Genomic DNA, 20854 nt, shown 5'->3' on the forward strand with positions numbered 1-20854 from the left:
CGGTTGTGGAACAAAGAAATCCAAATATCACCCGCTAGGAAATTCTACTGCTGTAGCTTTGGACCTAAGAGCTTAGCCTTATTCCTGGGCAGTTCTTGGGCAGATCCAAATCTCTAATAAGATTGCTCAGTTCACTTTGTGTTATAAGGTGTGGTTCAGTTGAGTTTGCTGACAGAAAGTGTGGGTCGTGAGAGCAAGATGCTTAATAACACCAAGCGTTCTTTTCTCCCTCACTTGACTAGACTGAAAATGTTTCTTCTGCTTTTGGGAGTCGGCAGTTCTTCTGTGTGTGGTAGTGGGCGTATTGCAGATGGAATGTCTGGATACTGTAAAGTCCACTTCTTCTTCCTTGAAACTCCTTTGCTAATGAAGGCACCATGCAGAAATAGAAACTGGAAGTGTGATCTGTTGGCTCTCTCCAGATCTGCAAAAGGCATAGATTGCCTCCTCCCATGCAAACATTGGGTAAGATGTGATGCACATCTATTGCAGCATCTGTGTGGAGCCCAACTGTTGTCCTGATCTCCTATTCTACAGTCAAAATACAGGTTGTAGGCTTTCCTTATCATGGTAGTCCATTTTCGCCTTTGTGGCACAAAAGTGACTTCTCCGCATAGGTAGCAAATAGTGATGAGCGAGTGTACTCGTTGCTCGGGTTTTACCGAGCACGCTCGGGTGGTCTCTGAGTATTTGTAACTGCTCGGAGATTTAGTTTTTGTTGATGCAGCTGCATGACTTACGGCTTCTAGACAGGCTGAGTACATGTTGGGGTTGCCTGGTTGCTAGGGAATCCCCACATGTATTCAAGCTGTCTATCAGCTGTAAATCATGCAGCTGAGGCAAGGAAAACTAAATCTCCGGGCACTAAAAAATACTCGTAGATCACCCGAGCGTGCTCGGGAAAACCTGAGCAACGAGTATGTGGCGCCCCAGGGTCCTGGTCGTCGCAGTGGTATTGCTTTCCTCTCGGGGAGAGTGATGCTACGTTTGGAGGCAATGAAGGAGATCTCTTTGTCAGGTAACACAATGCATGCAACATGTTCACACTCCAGACCAGAAGGGGGAGCTCTAAGCCTGTTTAAGGTGAGCTCCCCTATAAAAGATCCTGATCTGGAAGGAAAAGGAGTTGAGTGCAGTCAGTTCAGTTCCTGTCAGAGAGACAGAGGGAAAGGAAGCGGAGGAGCCATGTAGCCTGAAGTGCTACAGCTCCTGGGAAGAGACATCGAAGGCAGAACTGTATTGCAGCGAGCATGAAGGAAGTCGTAGCAAAGGAGAGGATACCAGAAGGGACCAGCCCTGTACAGGCTGCCTCCTTCAGAGGCGCAGAATCCCGGTAGCCGGAACACCGAGGGCGTAACGACCTTTATGCTTTGCTCCAAAGACCAGCAGGACATCTAATTACCTGTCCGCCCTACACCCAGGAGGCTGTTATGACCTGGTGGTTAAGAGGTCACACTGATATGACCTGGTGGCTAAAACGCAACATGGGATGAGCTCTGAGAAGGTGGTATCTCTACTGACCGCAGTCCCTAATCCTAACAACAACACTAGTAATAGCCGTGGGATGTTCCTGACTCTCCCTAGACACCTCTTCACAGCCTAAGAACTAACTACCCCTAAAGAAGGAAATAGAAAGCTATCTTGCCTCAGAGAATACCCCAAAAGGAAAGACAGCCCCCCACAAATATTGACTGTGAGTGGAGAGGGAAATGACGTACACAGAAATGAAATCAGAATTCAGCAAAGGAGGCCAATACTAAACTTGATAGACAGAGAGAAAAGGATACTGTGCGGTCAGTATTAAAAACTACAAAATCCACGCAGAGTTTACAAAAATGAACTCCACACCGACTCACGGTGTGGAGGGGCAAATCTGCTTTCCCAGAGCTTCCAGCTAGCCTGAATATGACATAGTGACAAGCTGGACAAAAAGAGACATATTTGCAGAGCAATAGAATCCAAGCAAATGGACAAACAAAATCTAGCAAAAACTTATCTTTTGCTGACAAGGACAGGCCATATGAGAAATCCAAGGAGAGAACCAAATCCAACCAAGAACATTGACAGCAGGCATGAACTAAAGCCCAGAGCAGGTTTAAATAACAAACCCAGGCAAGGCGATTAGTGAAGGCAGCTGCTACAGCTACCTAAAGGAGCAGCAGTTCCACTCAAAACCACCAGAGGGAGCCCAAGGGCAGAACTCACAAAAATACCATTAGCAACCACAGGAGGGAGCTCCAGAACGGAATTCACAACAGTACCCCCCCCTTGAGGAGGGGTCACCGAACCCTCACCAGAGCTCCCAGGCCGATCAGGACGAGCCAAATGGAAAGCACGAACCAAATCGGCAGCATGAACATCGGAGGCAACAACCCAAGAATTATCCTCCTGGCCATAACCCTTCCACTTGACCAGATACTGAAGCTTCCGCCTCGAAAAACGAGAATCCAAAATCTTCTCCACCACATATTCCAATTCCCCCTCAACCAACACCGGAGCAGGAGGATCAACGGAGGGAACCATAGGTACCACATATCTCCGCAACAAGGATCTATGGAACACATTATGAATGGAAAAGGAAGCTGGAAGAGCCAAACGAAAAGACACCGGATTGATAATTTCAGAAATCTTATAAGGCCCAATAAAGCGAGGCTTGAACTTAGGGGAAGAAACCTTCATAGGAACATGACGAGAAGACAACCAGACCAAATCCCCAACACGAAGCCGGGGACCAACACACCGACGACGGTTAGCAAAACGTTGAGTCTTTTCCTGAGACAATATCAAATTGTCCACCACATGAGTCCAAATTTGCTGCAACCTGTCCACCACAGAATCCACACCAGGACAGTCAGAAGGCTCAAGCTGCCCCGAAGAAAAACGAGGATGAAAACCAAAGTTACAAAAGAAAGGCGAAACCAAGGTAGCCAAACTAGCCCGATTATTAAGGGCAAACTCGGCCAACGGCAAAAAGGTCACCCAATCATCCTGATCAGCAGACACGAAGCATCTCAAATAGGTTTCCAAGGTCTGATTGGTTCGCTCCGTTTGGCCATTTGTCTGAGGATGGAATGCTGAAGAAAAAGACAAATCAATGCCCATTCTAGCACAAAAGGACCGCCAAAACCTAGAAACGAACTGGGAACCTCTGTCAGACACAATATTCTCCGGAATACCATGCAAACGAACCACATGCTGAAAAAATAATGGAACCAAATCAGAGGAGGAAGGCAACTTAGGCACGGGAACAGCAAGGCTTAGCCCGAGCACAGGTCCCACAGGACTGCACAAACGAACGAACATCCCGCGACAAGGAAGGCCACCAAAAGGACCTAGCCACCAAATCTCTGGTACCGAAAATCCCAGGGTGACCAGCCAACACCGAACAATGAACCTCAGAAATTACCCTACTAGTCCATCTATCAGGAACAAACAGTTTCCCCACAGGACAGCGGTCAGGTTTATCAGCCTGAAACTCCTGAAGTACCCGCCGCAAATCAGGGGAGATGGCAGAAAGAATCACCCCCTCCTTGAGGATCCCAGCCGGCTCAAGAACTCCCGGAGAATCAGGCAAAAAACTCATAGAAAGGGCATCAGCCTTCACATTCTTAGATCCCGGAATATACGAGACCACAAAATCAAAACGTGAGAAAAACAGAGACCACTGAGCTTGTCTAGGATTCAACCGCTTAGCAGACTCGAGGTAAATCAGATTCTTATGATCAGTCAAGACCACCACGCGATGCTTGGCTCCCTCAAGCCAATGTCGCCACTCCTCAAATGCCCACTTCATAGCCAACAACTCCCGATTGCCGACATCATAATTATGCTCAGCAGGTGAAAACTTTCTGGAGAAGAAAGCACATGGTTTCATCAAAGAGCCATCAGAATTTCTCTGAGACAAAACGGCCCCTGCCCCAATCTCAGAAGCATCAACCTCAACCTGAAAAGGGAGAGAAACATCTGGCTGACGCAACACAGGGGCAGAAGTAAAACGACGTTTAAGCTCCTGAAAGGCCTCAACAGCTGCAGAGGACCAATTCATCACATCAGCGCCCTTCCTCGTCAAATCGGTCAGAGGCTTCACCACACTAGAAAAATTAGCAATAAAGCGGCGATAAAAATTGGCAAAGCCCAAAAATTTCTGAAGGCTCTTTACAGATGTAGGTTGAGTCCAATCATGAATGGCCTGGACTTTAACAGGGTCCATTTCAATAGCCGAGGGAGAAAAAATGAAACCCAAAAAAGAAACCTTCTGAACTCCAAAGAGGCACTTAGACCCCTTCACAAACGCATTAGCACGAAGGACCTGAAATACCATCCTAACCTGCTTCACATGAGACTCCCAATCATCGGAGAAAACCAAAATATCATCCAAATACACAATCATGAATTTATCCAGATAATTCCGGAAGATATCATGCATAAAGGACTGAAATACCGATGGAGCATTAGAGAGCCCGAATGGCATCACAAGATATTCAAAATGGCCTTTGGGCGTATTAAATGCTGTTTTCCATTCATCACCTTGTTTAATATGCACGAGATTATACGCCCCTCGAAGGTCGATTTTAGTAAACCAACTGGCACCCTTAATCCGAGCAAACAAATCAGAAAGTAAAGGTAAAGGGTACTGGAATTTGACAGTGATCTTATTGAGAAGGCGATAATCTATACAGGGTCTCAAGGAGCCATCCTTCTTGGCAACAAAAAAAAATCCCGCTCCCAACGGTGACGAAGACGGGCGAATATGCCCCTTCTCCAAGGACTCCTTTACATAACTCTGCATAGCGGCATGCTCTGGCACAGACAGATTGAAAAGTCGGCCCTTAGGGAACTTACAGCCAGGAATCAAATTAATGGCACAATCGCACTCCCTATGAGGAGGCAGGGAACTGGACTTGAGCTCATCAAATATATCCTGGAAATCCGACAAAAACTCAGGAACTTCAGAAGAAGGGGACGAGGAAATGGACATCAAAGGAATATCACTATGTATCCCCTGACAACCCCAACCAGTTGCAGACATAGATCTCCAATCCAGCACTGGATTATGTACCTGTAACCATGGAAAACCCAGCACAACAACATCATGCAAATTATGCAACACCAAAAAGCGAATATTTTCCTGATGTGCTGGAGCCATGTACATGGTTAACTGTGTCCAGTACTGAGGTTTATTCTTGGCCAATGGCGTAGCATCAATCCCCCTTAAGGGAATAGGACTCTGCAAAGGCTCCAAGGAAAAACCACAGCGCTTGGCAAATTCTAAGTCCATTAAGTTCAGGGCAGCGCCAGAATCCACAAATGCCATAACAGAAAAGGACGACAATGAGCAAATCAGGGTAACAGATAAGAGAAATTTAGGCTGTACAGTACTAATGGTAACAGACCCAGGGACCCTCTTAGTACGCTTAGGGCAATCAGAAATAGCATGAGCAGAATCACCACAGTAAAAACACAGGCCATTCTGACGTCTGAATTTCTGCCTTTCTGCTCTAGTCAAAATCCTATCACATTGCATAGGCTCAGGACTCTGCTCAGAGGACACTGCCATATGATGCACCACCTTGCGCTCGCGCAAGCGCCGATCAATCTGAATGGCCAAAGACATTGACTCATTCAGACCAGCAGGCGTAGGAAACCCCACCATAACATCTTTAAGGGCTTCAGAAAGACCCTTTCTGAAAATCGCTGCCAGGGCATACTCATTCCATTTTGTGAGCACAGACCACTTTCTAAATTTCTGGCAGTATACTTCTGCTGCTTCCTGACCCTGACACAGAGCCAGCAAAGTTTTTTCTGCCTGATCCACAGAATTAAGCTCGTCATACAGCAATCCGAGTGCTTGAAAAAATGCGTCAATATTGAGCAATGCAGGATTTCCTGGCTCAAGGGAGAATGCCCAGTCCTGTGGGTCGCCACACAGCAAAGAAATAACAATCTTCACCTGCTGAATGGGGTCACCAGAGGAACGGGGTCTCAGAGCAAAAAACAATCTGCAATTATTTTTAAAGTTCAAAAATTTAGATCTATCCCCAGAAAATAAATCAGGAATAGGAATTCTAGGCTCTCATACCGGAGTCTGGACAACATAATCTTGAATACTCTGTACCCTTGCAGCGAGTTGATCCACGCGCAAGGACAGACCCTGAACCTCCATATCAGCACCAAAATCCTGAACCACCCAGAGATTAAGGGGGAAAAAAAGACAAAACAAGCTGCAAAGGAAAAAAAAATGACTCAGAACTTTCTTTTCCCTCTTTTGAGATGCATTTAACACATTATGGGCCTGCTGTACTGTTATGACCTGGTGGTTAAGAGGCCACACTGATATGACCCGGTGGCTAAAACGCAACATGGGACGAGCTCTGAGAAGGTGGTATCTCTACTGACCGCAGTCCCTAATCCTAACAACAACACTAGTAATAGCCGTGGGATGTTCCTGACTCTCCCTAGACACCTCTTCACAGCCTAAGAACTAACTACCCTTAAAGAAGGAAATAGAAAGCTATCTTGCCTCAGAGAATACCCCAAAAGGAAAGACAGCCCCCCACAAATTTTGACTGTGAGTGGAGAGGGAAATGACGTACACAGAAATGAAATCAGAATTCAGCAAAGGAGGCCAATACTAAACTTGATGGACAGAGAGAAAAGGATACTGTGCGGTCAGTATTAAAAACTACAAAATCCACGCAGAGTTTACAAAAATGAACTCCACACCGACTCACGGTGTGGAGGGGCAAATCTGCTTTCCCAGTGCTTCCAGCTAGCCTGAATATGACATAGTGACAAGCTGGACAAAAAGAGACATATTTGCAGAGCAATAGAGTCCAAGCAAATGGACAAACAAAAACTAGCAAAAACTTATCTTTTGCTGACAAGGACAGGCCATATGAGAAATCCAAGGAGAGAACCAAATCCAACCAAGAACATTGACAGCAGGCATGAACTAAAGCCCAGAGCAGGTTTAAATAACAAACCCAGGCAAGGCGATCAGTGAAGGCAGCTGCTACAGCTACCTAAAGGAGCAGCAGTTCCACTCGAAACCACCAGAGGGAGCCCAAGGGCAGAACTCACAAAAATACCATTAGCAACCACAGGAGGGAGCTCCAGAATGGAATTCACAACAGGAGGCACGGTGGCAACTTATGGAGGCCGGGGCATGCTAGAATCCCTATAAACAGCCTCAAGCCACCAGTCATACGGGTTTGTCCTATCCTATATGGGGGACAGAGAGAAAGACACTAGATCTGTGAGGACCTTATGTGAAGCCATAGGCAGTAAGGGACTACACCACTGCGGCGCAAGGGAAGGCTGCTGATTTCCACCTGGACAAAGGGGACTCTGGACTTGCCTCCAAACCGGCCGGACTCTGCCTGCCCTGTGATCTGGTGCCCTGGACTGTGGATGTTGAAGTCTTCAGTAAAGGTAAAGAGACTGCAACCTTGTGTCCTCGTTCTTCTCTGCGCCTCTCGACATCCACCATCTACACACCGGGAAGCTCTGGGGATATACTTCACCTGTGGGAAGGTATACCATCTAGTTGCCATAACATCACCCCAGTGGACCCCCTAACGCAGCGTCGGTCACCCCGACCGAATACCACAGGTGGCGTCACGAACATTCCCCTTAAAGACCTTTCCCTTTTACACGGACGTCCCAGGGCCACGGGCCGGGTCAGCCATCGTGACATCCCCCTGTGAACCGAAGGATCCGGTACCAAGTACCCCACGGCCCCATGGGGGCGCTCCAAGTATACTCGCTCATCACTAGTAGCAAACACTATCCGCTTTGTTAATGCAAGTATGAAGCATATCTGAAAAAACATATAGAAATATGCCAATATGCTAAGAAACTAAGCTAAGAAATCCTAAAACTGAAGGCTCAATAGACAAAATAGATAATGTAATAGGTTAACTACTAACAATGCAATAATAATGCAAATTTTCTATAAGTCTGCGTGAAACGTGTCATAAGTAATTACAACCTCTTCTAGATCTTGAAAATTAGAGCTAATCAGATAATTTAAGCATCATATTCATTTTCAGCACAACAAAATTAGCTGCTTCAACTGTTTTCATCTCTGAACCAATTTGGCTCTAGAAAAGTGTTATCTGCTGCTACAGCCCATCCCATCCATGCTAAGGAACAAGATATTCAGTCCCATTAGTTATACACCAGCATTGTAATCAGCTGCAATTTACATGACTGTGCTCCATCTGATCATCTGAACGATTCTTTAGAACATGCTTGATGATTTATCTATGATCAATGGAGCCCCTGACAATGGATGTTTTTGTACCTTAACAACATTGTCTGTATACTCTTGACACAATTGAATGTAAAAACCCCTTGAGGTTAGCAGTTTTTAAAATACTAGATGGTGGCCCGATTCTAATGCATCGGGTATTCTAGAATATGCATGTCCACGTAGTATATTGCCCAGTGACGTAGTATATTGCCCAGTGACGTAGTATATTGCCCAGTGATGTAGTATATTGCACAGCCACGTAGTATATTGCCCAGCGACGTAGTATATTGCCCAGCGACGTAGTATATTGCACAGCCACGTAGTATATTGCCCAGTGACGTAGTATATTGCACAGCCACGTAGTATATTGCCCAGTGACGTAGTATATTGCCCAGTTACGTAGTATATTGCACAGCCACGTAGTATATTGCCCAGTTACGTAGTATATTGCCCAGTTACGTAGTATACAGCACAGAGCCACGTAGTATATTGCACAGCGACGTAGTATACAGCCACGTAGTATATTGCCCAGTTACGTAGTATATTGCACAGTGACGTAGTATATTGCCCAGCCACGTAGTATATTGCCCAGTTACGTAGTATATTGCCTAGTGACGTAATATATTGCCCAGTGACGTAGTATACAGCACAGAGCCACGTAGTATATTGCACAGCGACGTAGTATACAGCACAGAGCCACGTAGTATATTGCCCAGCCACGTAGTATATTGCCCAGCCACATATGTCACAGGTTAAAAAATAAACATATATTCACCTTCCGAGGGGCCCCTTGTAGTTCTGTCGCCTGTGTTCGGTTCAGGCGGCAGCTTCCGGTCTGAGGGTGTGATGACGTCGCGGTCACATGACCGTGACGTCACGGCAGGTCCTTCTCGCGCAGGGCATGCAATGACGTCGCGGTCACATGACTGTAACGTCATGGCAGGTCCTTCTCGCGCAGGTGTGCAGGGCCTGTGATGACGTTGCGGTCACATGACTGACGTTACGGCAGGCCCTTCTCGCGCAGGCGCGCAGGGCCTGCGATGACTTCGCGGTCACATGACTGTGACGTCATGGCAGGTCCTTCTCGTGCAGGCGCGCAGGGCCTGTGATGACGTCGCGGTCACATGACCGTGACGTCATGGCAGGTCCTTGTCACACACCAACCTTGGCACCGGAACCTGCCGCTTGCATGGACCGGTCACCGGAGCGTCGGAAAGGCGGCGGAAGGTGAGTATATAATGATTTGTTTGTTTTTTTTAAATTATTTTTAACATTAGATGTTTTTACTATTGAGGCTGCATAGGCAGCCTAAATAGTAAAAACTTTGTCACACAGGGTTAATAGCAGAGGTAAAGGAGCGAGTTACCCGCGGCATTAACCCTGTGTGAGCCGTGACTGCGGGGAGTATGGAGCGGACGCCGGGCAGTGACTGCAGGGGAGTAGGGAGGGACTAATCGGACTGTGCCCATCTCTGATTGGTCTTGCCAGCCATGACAGGCAGCTGGCGAGACCAATCAGCGAATGAATATCCGTGACGGAAGTAGCCGACAGAAAGACGGAAGTACCCCTTAGACAATTATATATATAGACTGGTCCCGGTTAATATAGCACTGATGACCATGTTTGAAGATGCTCAGATAACTAAATCTTCTCATTCTAATTTTAATTCACATTAAAAACGGATCACTTCATATTCTCCTGCACTCCAGGGTTATGGATCTAGTTTCCACACAAAAATGTTTCAATCGGGAGAGGATGTCTCCTATAGATTGTCCATTCAGTGTCTAATTCTAGTGAATAAAATAATACTTAAAGCGAATCTGACACCTACTTTTTCATGCGATGATGTCCTCTTCTTTGCTTCCTGTCGCGGCTCCTGCGCAGGCGTACTTTATCTGCCCTGCTGAGGGCAGGGATAATTACTGCAGTGCGCAGGCGCCAGGAAAGGTCCGAGAAGCCCAGCGCCTGCGCACTGCAGTACTTTGCGCTGCCCTCAACAGGGCAGATAAAGTACGCCTGCGCAGGGGCCGCGACAGAAGCAAGGAAGAGGACGTCATCGCATGAAGATGGAAGGTGCCGGACCCGGACCGCGACACCCATTGGACCCGGACCGCCTCCCCCAGGTGAGTATACTCTAAAGGTACCTTCACACTAAACAACTTTGCAACGAGAACGACAGCGATCCGTGACGTTGCAGCGTCCTGGATAGCAATATCGTTGTGTTTGACACACAGCAGCGATCTGGATCCTGCTGTGATATCGCTGGTCGTTGCTGAAAGTCCAGAACTTTATTTGGTCGTCAGATCGGCGTGTATCGTTGTGTTTGACAGCAAAAGCAACGATGCCAGCAATGTTTTACAATGGTAACCAGGGTAAACATCGGGTTACTAAGCGCAGGGCCGCACTTAGTAACCCGATATTTACCCTGGTTACCATTTTAAAAGTTAAAAAAAAAACACTACATACTCACCCTCTGATGTCTGTCACGTCCCCCGGCGTCCGCGCTGCTGCTCAGAGCTTCCTGCACTGAATGTGTCAGTGCCGGCCGTAAAGCAGAGCACAGCGGTGACATCGCCGCTGTGCTTAGGGCCGGCGCTTACACAGTGCAGGGAAGCTGAAGGCGAGGGACGCGACAGACACGGCAATGTAAGTATGTAGTGTTTGGGTTTTTTTACATTTACACTGGTAACCAGGGTAAACATCGGGTTACTAAGCGCGGCCCTGCGCTTAGTAACCCGATGTTTACCCTGGTTAACCGGGGACTTCGGCATCATTGGTCGCTGGAGAGCGGTCTGTGTGACAGCTCTCCAGCGACCACACAGCGACGCTGCAGCGATCGGCATCGTTGTCGATATCGCTGCAGCGTCGCTTAATGTGATGGTACCTTTACTTGTTTTTCTTATCTTTCAGGTTACATCGGGGGGCTTATCTGCAGCATTACAGAATACTGTAGATAAGCCCCATATGGCGGTGGCCGAAGCTTATATACGAAAAAGTAGGTGACAGATTCCCTTTACCAAAAATCTTCACAGCCTTATACACATCATAGGGGAGATCTCATCACATCTTCTCTCCATCTACCTGATGATCCTGAGGAACATTGAGACTTTCTTGTTTACAGTCCTGTAGAAGAAGATGACGGGGACATCTCTCTGGTGTTGTCCTCTTACTGGATAGACCTGGAGGAAACACATACAGGGACTGAATTCAGGCTTTACATACAGATAATTATAGTATTTAGTCCTGTCTATTACCTGGTGATGTGAGGAGCTGGGGAACCTCCATCATGACGTCCTTGTACAGATCTTTGTGTCCTTCTAAATACTCCCACTCCTCCATGGAGAAATAGACGGTGACATCCTGACACCTTATAGGAACCTGACACATACAATGATACCGTCATCCCCCGATCCCTCCATAGCGTTACTGTATAATGTCCCAGCATTCTCAGCAGTGTCACCTCTCCAGTCAGCAGCTCAATCATCTTGTAGGTGAGTTCTAGGATCTTCTGGTCATTGATGTCCTCATGTATCAGGGGGTGCAGTGGAGGCCCCGTGATTGGGCTCAGGGGTCTTCCCCATCCCTCAGACACAGGGGCCTGACAGCGTTCACTAGAGGTCTTCTTCACTACTGTGTAATCCTGGTTATGGAGAGACACATTAATATACCTCACTACAGACATTCCCAGAGTCCTCACCTCTCCAGTTCTGTCCATCTGTTATTCCCATAGATTAAGATTGATGTAATGTGACGTCATCAGAATCTCTCACCTCTCCAGTAAGCCGGAAGAGGATCTCTAGGGTGAGGTGTAATATCCTCTCCGCCATCTTGTCCCTGTCCCTCTCCATCCTTGACGGGCCACTCAGGAAAATTCTCTTATATAGAAGATCTCCACTGAGAGGATCCGATACTGTAGGGACCTGAAGGGGGAGAAGATGACGATGTAACATCATAAAGATCCCATGTAAGAAATCTCCAGTAATAAACCAGTGAGCCAAGTCAATTGGCCACCAAATCCAATCTAAGAACACATTTATCATTGAAGTTTCTTGTCGTAAAGAACAGACAACATTGTCACAGATGGGACTTTGAAGTCTATACCAATTATTATTAAAAAATATAATAATAATTAGTTTCTGAAATTACAATCATCCAAAATGTACAGAATGTAAATCTCATACCATAAATATCGGCCCTCATAAATCTACATCCTGTAATGCAGCAACATAATTACCTAATGTAGCCTCAGTAAGGGATTGTCCACTTTCAGAAACGTGTGCGCTAACCTCTAAAGGATATTTGAAATGAAATCTCATCAGGTATTCACCGTCCCTGAGTCCAACACTGGTTTTCCACTGCTGCTCCAGCCTAGGTCACTGCATCCAGGGTCGGCTCCAGGTTTTCATGGGCCCTGGGCAAAAGAGTCCCAGTGAGCCCCTTTAACACATACCACAATTCATAATGCACCGATACAGCAGAGAAACATAGGTATAGTACAATGCCAAAGATTTCATTTACTTCTTACATTACATGAGTGAGCACCATATATTGCTCCAAACAGAATAATGAGCCCCATATATTGCCCCATACAGTATAATGGCCCCATATAGTGCTCCATACAGTATAATTGGCACCACATAGTCCTCTATACAGAATAATGAGCCCCATATATTGCTCCAAACAGAATAATGAGCCCCATATAATGCTCCATACAGTATAATGGGCACCACAGAGTGCTCCATACAGAATGAGCCCCATATATTGCTCCATACGGAATTGACCCCGTATAATGCTCCATACAGTACAGTGAGCCTCATATAATGCTCCATACAGTATATGATCGGCCCCATATAGTACACTGAGTCCCATATATTGCTCCATACAGAATGGGCCCCATATGATGCTCCATACAGAATGGGCCCATATAATGCTCCAAAAATAATTGGCCTCCATGAATAATGGGCCCCATATAATGCTCCATATATAATTAGTTCCATAAGATGCTTCATATAGTATTGGCCCCATATACTGCTCCATATTGAATTGGCCCCATAAAATGCTCCATATTAAATTGGCCCCATATAATGCTCCCTATAGAATTGGCTTCATAAGATGCTCCCTATATTATTGGCCCCATAAGATACTCCATATAGAATTAGCTCCATATAATGCTCCATATATGGGCCCCTTCTGATAGTCCCCATATATTGCTCCAAATATTTAAGAAAATAAATACCTCCATTGCTTGTCGCTGCTCTGCTCTGGACTCCTCACTGTCGGCGTCTTCCTGCTCTGTGCTGAGACTGCTCAGGCAGAGGGCACACGCTGGTGACGTCATCGCGCCCTCTTACCTGAACGTCACAGAGGATGGAAGACGCTGCAGCGCTGGAACCGGGAAAGGTAAGTATCGCAAGTGCCGGGGCCCGGAGCAGGCGGGGGTCCACTCGCGGGGGCCGGCACTTTTGCGCACCAGTGTCCCCGATGACGAGTGGGCCCCGTGCCTGTTCAGGGCCCCGGCACTTGCCTGGGTGCGCCGGGTGCTGACGCCGGCCCTGACTGCATCAGTGACATCACCTCAACCACGAGTCACCACTCTAGCCAATCACTGCACCAAGTGGTGTGTGCTGTCAACCTCGGCAAAGAGGATGAGCTCCATGACTGCTGGACCCAGGAAGGTGAGTGCCTGCTGAGCTTATTATTATTTCAAATATTTTATTGACGCACACAGTACTGAAAGAGGACAATCCTTTTAATGGTCCTACCGCCCAGTGATGGGGAACCTCCAGCACCTACCTCCACCTGCAGAGCCGCACACCACATATATGGCTGTTCTGTGCGCACAGGACCTGTGATGAGGTCACAGGAGGGGAGGAGTCAGGGGTCACATGATCAGGGGACTAGTGTATGCAGGACTGTGCTGTGCTGGTTGTCATGGTGCTGGATGAGGGGAAGTGGGATCAGGAGGGAGTTAAATTGTGGATATAGCAGAGACGGGTGTGCACGGTGATAAAGCAGAGGCATGTGTGTAGGAAGTGGATTCATATGTTAATGACCTGTACAGAACAGAGTCACGTGTGTATGATACAGTATGTATAAAGGGGAGAAATGAGTATAAGATGAGCAATGAGCGGAGCCATACATGTACGGAGTCGGAGCCATGTATGAACAATGTGTGTCTGAGAGAAACAATGGTTCATGTCCTCTACCTCCCTGATGTGGGTGTTCACATATTCCCAGATATAATAGACTGTGAACATTCACCCTGCTGCTCAGATGATGAAAACTGTAATTAATCAGATTCTGAACCTCCACTGAGATCCAGACTGGCCTAAAAACTGTCTACAAGCATCTAAAACATCTAGGGTATATTCTACATGGAGAGCACTTCACAAAATCTCTGCCATCAACTCATCAGATTATTCAGAAATCCACTATCCTACAATCCACTAAGGAGGCCTCCCTAAACTCCACGTGGTGGATATTAAGCCTTACCAGTTTTACTAAAGGGGTAATTCCTGGGGTCATCTAGACCTCCTGAGTAGTTGGAATCTTATCCAAACTGAGTACGAGCACTGAGGGCTTATATGATAACATTGGTAATCTGAAGGCGAAATCCATCTAACAGGAGTCTATTCTAATAATTGAAATGGAGGTAAGTCAGCACTAACATCTCCCAGGTAGGCTGGAGAACAGATCTGGACAGCATTAGCTTATCTAGGTTCATTCTAAGAATATACGATGTCTTCCTCTTTCACTGTACTGAAGGTAATTTGAAGGACTTTCTTGATTCTTACCCCACTGATCGAGGACATGAAGAAATTGCATAACAAGAGCTTGGGTCAAGGAATCAAAATGTACAGATATATAGCATACTAAATAACAAGACACTAGGTCAAACTGCATTTTAGGTGTCGGTGGACAATTAACTCCACTTTAGTGACCAGTGCCAGGCAGCTGCTGCCAACGGTAAGTTCAATCAGGCAATGAATCAAAACAGGCATAGGTGCCTCACGTCAAGAACATAGTTTGTCTCTATTCAAATCACTAGTCAGGCCACACTTGGAATTATTGGCAATATAACACTATTGCTGGAGACAGAAACTCAGGCACTATTAAACAGTAGTATATAGTAGTTGATGCAATGTATGCAATAATAAGCATTATTCCAAGACCCCCATTCAACAGCTACTTCTCCCGTTAGTCCCATAGTGGTTCTGAATTCTTCAAATTTGGCTCTTGGAAGTGACTTTGTCATAACATCAGCTATCATCTAGCTAGTCTTGCAATAAAAAAACTCAATTATCCTATGTTTTATCAAATCACGCATATGATAATGTTTAACGTCAATGTGTTTAGTTCTCGCACTGATCTTCTCACTGCATGCAAGCTTAATGCATCCATGGTTGTCTTCATAAATCACCATCGGTTGAGTTGATGGCTTACCAAGATCAACTAACAATTGCCTTAACCAAATGACCTCTTGATTTGCGTTGGCTGCAGACACGTACTCTGCTTCTGTAGATGACAAGGCTAAAGACACCTGTCTTTTGTTAGACCAAGAAATTGGACTTTCTCTAAGCTTGAAAAATAGCCTCCTGTCGATTTACAATCACTTAAGTCACCAGCCCAGTCTGCATTCACATAGCCTGTGAGTTTAAATCTCTTGTTACAAATATTCTTAAATTTATGTCACATATAAAAAAAACTCTCTTAAGGGCATTCCAGTCTTTTTGGCACAGTTTTTCCACATATCTGCAGAGAATTTCAATTGTTGCAGCAATATATGGTTGAGTCATAGTTGCTATGCATAGAAGGGTCCCCACTACCTCCCTGTATTTCTCCTTGTTAGATAACAGATCATCTTCTTCCAACATTAACCCCTTTCCCCTTATAGGTACGTCTAAGGTCAACTCCTCCTGTTTGCTGCGGGCTCAGAGGATGAGCCCACAACTGTTCTGGCACATGTCAATTGATTTCATCAGCTGACATATACCCCTAACAGGGGCTCTGTGTAGCACAGGCTGTGGGATGATGGCAGCTCCTAGTCTCCCATGGAGAATACTGAATAACAAAATATATATATATATATATATATATATATATATATATATATATATATATATTATTTGGTATTGCCGCGTTCAGAATCCCAGGATCTATACATATATAAAAATAATCTGATTGGTAAACACCAGAATTAAGTTTTTTGGTCACCTCAACATTGTGTTAAAATGGAATAACAGACGATCAAAAGAGCGTTGTTTTTTTAAACAAATAAAATGATTATTTTGTATATGTGACATTGCTGTCATTGTTCCCTTTATTGAATACCTTCTTTTGGGTTTCTATTTGTATATTCTACTGTAAGGTATACAGCTAATTTACTGTTGGTATTTCCTTCTTTTGTGGGATTCATTTTGTATGGCAAAGTGGTCTGAAATACGATTCCATTTTTCCTTAAAATGCTTTGTCTCATTACTTGTATATTCAGTTCTGCATGCAGAATATTTTGCATTATCCCAAATTGGTCAAAAAGCTGAGGCCAGATGTTACAGCATAGTGGATGGGATTTATAGAAATCCGATGTCCACTATATGTGCACCTGCGGATCACCCGTGGAAATTGACATGCTGCGCATCTTTCAGATCCATAGCATGTCAATCTGCTATGCTAGCTAGCCCCTCAACAGAAATTTCAATGATATAATGTATTGGATGCCATAAATCTGCATGATTTAGTGAACACATGCGGATTTACCTGCGTTCAATAGAACACAGCATTTTGAATGCAGCGAAAATCACTGCATTGAAAACTCTGCTACTTCCGGATTGTGGGCACAAAGCCTTAGACAACTTGTACATTTCATTGTCTGATTACACAGATCGACTATACTACCATCAGATGATACAGATGTCATCTTTAAATGTAACTTAATTTCCTTGTCTTGTGAGTTTCTTCACAGATAACAGATTGCTCTCAAGACCAGGGACATAGAGCACGTCCTTTACTGGGATCTTTCTGCTTTCATATACTGATCAATTTCTCTAACTTGCTCTGGTCAAGAAATACACCTACATAAGTAATCCTATAGATGAGATCATAAACCAAAATACAGATACCAAATTAAAGTAAAGAGCCTTAAAGACCAAGAATAAAAATGAGAAAACTATATTTAGATAATCAAGTATAAAATCAAAATATAATGTATATATTAAAAGAGAAAAAAAACACCATAAATGAGACAATAGGTGGGTAAACCTGGAACATACAAAGTACTAGGTGGGAATATCACTGAATTCCTCACATAACAAAGGGTGTAGGTATATCGATATATAGTATCCGCCAAACAACAAAAAATTATAAAAACTGATGAATACTGTTACACACACACATATACATGTCCTGCATACATAAATGTTATTTAATTGTGCCCTTTGGAATCCACGGTCTGTATGTAGCAAACTTTCTTTTCTGCACAATTACTTTCTAAACAACTCTCTGAATCTGTTGGCCCTCACTGAAACCTGGATTCAGGATTCTGACACGGTCTCCCCTGCTGCCATTTCCCATGGTGGCCTACAATTCTCCCATTCCCCGAGACCCACAAACAGACATTGTGGTAGAGTCGGCATACTCCTGTCCCCTCAATGCACCTTCCAGGTCATCCCCCAGTTCCATCACTCTCATTCCCTTCTTTTGAGGTCCACACCATCAGGCTCTTCCATCCCCTCTCCGTCAGAGTAGCGGTCATTTATCGGCCCCAAGTTCGCCCATCCAGTTCCTTGACCACTTCTCAGCCTGGCTGCTGCACTTCATGTCCTCAGAACTCCCAACTCTTATCCTGGGAGACTTCAACATCCCCATAAACAGCCCCACTTCCACATCTGCATCCCAGATACACTCTTGACCTGGTCTTCACCCAGCTCTGCTCAATCTCCTACCTAGATAACTCACTGCTTCCCCTCTCTGACCACAACATTCTCTCCTTCGCGCTCACAATCCCTCGCCCCCCCAGCGCACTCCTACCTACCACACATTCAGAAATCTACACGCCATTAACTCTCATACACTTTCAGACTCCTTACACTCATCATTGTCCCCAATCTTCTCTTTATCCTGTCCTTATCAGGTTGTACACCACTACAATGACACTCTTAGAAGCACCCTGGACCAAGTAGCTCCCCTCACCCTCAGAACCGCCAAGCACAGAATAAAACAGCCCTGGCTCACATCTCAAACCCGATTTCTCCAGCGATGCTCTAGAAGTGCTGAATGCTTATGGAGGAAAACCCGAAGACATCATCCACTTCAAATATATGTTAAGAACCTATAATTCTGCCTTTCACCTTGCCAAACAGACCTACTTCACCACCCTGATCTGCTCACTAACCAACAACCCCCAAAAAACTTTTTGACACCTTTCACTCCCTCCTCAGGCCAAAAGCACAAGCCCCTATCGCAGAAATTTGCACTGATAACCTGGCCTCCCACTTTATAGCGAAAATAGATCATATCCATCAGGAAATCTGCTCCCAGCCACTAAGTGCAGTAACTCCCATCCCTCCCTGCATTTCCCCTGGCTCACTCCCCACATTTGAACCCATCACAGAAGAAGTCTCCAGGCTCCTCTTCTCGTCCGACTACATGCACTACTGACCCCATTCCCTCACACCTCCTCCAGTCGCTCTCTCCAGTCATCACAACTAACCTAACTACAATCTTTAATGCATTGATTAAGATCGGCAGCGATCGAAACGCGTTGCATGGGCTCTGTACCCCCACATTTGTACTACAGCAAGGATCTATTATGTCACTGGATTTTAACCATTAATAAAGAATCTCTTTTATTGGAGCTGGAGCACCTTCTGTTTCTACTTTGTACAATCTTTAATCTCTCCCTCTCTTCAGGCATCTTCCCATCCTCCTTCAAACACTCCATCATTACTCCACTATTAAAAAACCCTCTCTCGATCCATCCTGCACAAATAACTACAGACCAGTCTCCAACCTCCCCTTCATCTCTAAACTCTTGGAGCACCTGGTGTACTCCTGCCTTACCCGTTACTTCTCCACTCATTCCCTCTTAGACACTTCACAGTCCGGCTTCTGCCCCCTACATTGAGCAGAAACTGCACTCATCAAAGTGACCAATGACCTTCTGACAGCAAAATGTAATGGTGACCACTCTCTGCTCATTTTTCTCAACCTATCAGCAGCTTTTGACACTGTTGACCACCATCTCCTACTCTCTAGGCTTCAGTCACTAGGCATTAAGAACACTGCTCTCTCCTGGTTCTCTTCCTATTTTTCTCACCGCTCCTTCAGTGTATCCTTCGTTGGCTCCACTTCATCTCCACTTCATCTCCTCTTCTTCTCACTGTTGGGGTCCCACAGGGCTCACTCCTTGGCCCTCTTCTCTTCTCTCTCTACACGACCCCAGTTGGACAGACCATCAGCAGATTTGGCTTTTAGTACCATCTTTAGGCCGATGACACACAATTATACACGTCATCCCCTGACCTTACCCCCGCTGTACTACAGAACACCAGTGACTGTCTGTACACAGTCTTCGACATCATGTCCGCCCTCTATCTGAAACTCAACCTCTCCAAAACTGAACTTCTTCTGCTCCCACCGTCTACTAACCTCCCTAAACCTGACATTTGCCTCTCCGTGGGTGGCACCATAATAACACCCTGGCAGCAGGCGCGCTGTCTGGGTGTTACGCTTGACACCAATCTTTCCTTCACTTCCTTTATACAATCTCTTGCCCGCTCGTGCCGCTTACTGTCATGATTCTCAATGGCGAGAGAACATAGCCCAGCATATATGAGAACTAGCTCTTGGAAGATGGAAACTATACTGACCATGAACTAAACCTGCCGCACAACTAGAAGTAGCCGGGTAGCATGCCTACGTTTTTTAACCCTAGATGCCCAGCGCCAGCCGGAGAACTACCTAATCCTAGCAGAGGAAAAGACAGTCCTGGCTCACCTCTAGAGAAATTTTCCCAAAAGGCAGACAGAGGCCCCCACATATATTGGCGGTGATTATAGATGAAATGACAAACGTAGTATGAAAATAGGTTTAGCAAAATCGAGGTCCGCTTTCTAGATAGCAGGAAGACAGAAAGGACACTTTCATGGTCAGCAGAAAACCCTATCAAAACACCATCCAGAAATTCCTTTAAGACTCTAGCATTAACTCATAACACCAGAGTGGCAATTTCCGATCACTAGAGCTTTCCAGACACAGTAACGAAACAGCAGCTGTGAACAGGAACAAAATGCAAAAACACACAAGGACAAAAGTCCAACTTAGCTGGGAGTTGTCTAGTAGCAGGAACAAGCACAGAAGGCTTCTGATTACATTGTTGACCGGCAAGAAACTGACAGAGGAGCAAGGTTATATAGCGACTCCCACATCCTGATAGGAGCAGGTGAACAGAGGGGATGATGCACACAAGTTCAATTCCACAAGTGGCCACCGGGGGAGCCCAGAATCCAATTTCACAACAGTACCCCCCTCTCAAGGAGGGGGCACCGAACCCTCACCAGAACCACCAGGGCGATCAGGATGAGCCCTATGAAAGGCACGGAC

At 45.7% G+C, this 20854-nt stretch overlaps 2 protein-coding genes across 2 annotated transcripts in view; one reads left to right on the forward strand and one right to left on the reverse strand.

Annotated features, from left to right (window-relative positions):
• Nucleotides 1-20854, forward strand: part of LOC143767341 (uncharacterized) — an 855449-nt gene that overhangs the window by 382442 nt on the left and 452153 nt on the right. The window lies entirely within an intron of this gene.
• LOC143767040 (uncharacterized) overlaps nt 1-20854 on the reverse strand; it is a 153360-nt gene that overhangs the window by 94922 nt on the left and 37584 nt on the right. The window contains exons 8-10 of the mRNA XM_077255061.1: nt 11715-11831; nt 11509-11632; nt 11336-11433 (exon numbers count right to left, since the gene is read on the reverse strand). Of these exons, the coding sequence (XP_077111176.1) occupies nt 11336-11433; nt 11509-11632; nt 11715-11831 (339 nt within the window). The remainder of the gene's footprint in view (nt 1-11335; nt 11434-11508; nt 11633-11714; nt 11832-20854) is intronic.

The sequence above is a fragment of the Ranitomeya variabilis genome, chromosome 4 (genome assembly GCF_051348905.1).
Source record: "Ranitomeya variabilis isolate aRanVar5 chromosome 4, aRanVar5.hap1, whole genome shotgun sequence".
Taxonomy (NCBI): Eukaryota; Metazoa; Chordata; class Amphibia; order Anura; family Dendrobatidae; genus Ranitomeya; species Ranitomeya variabilis.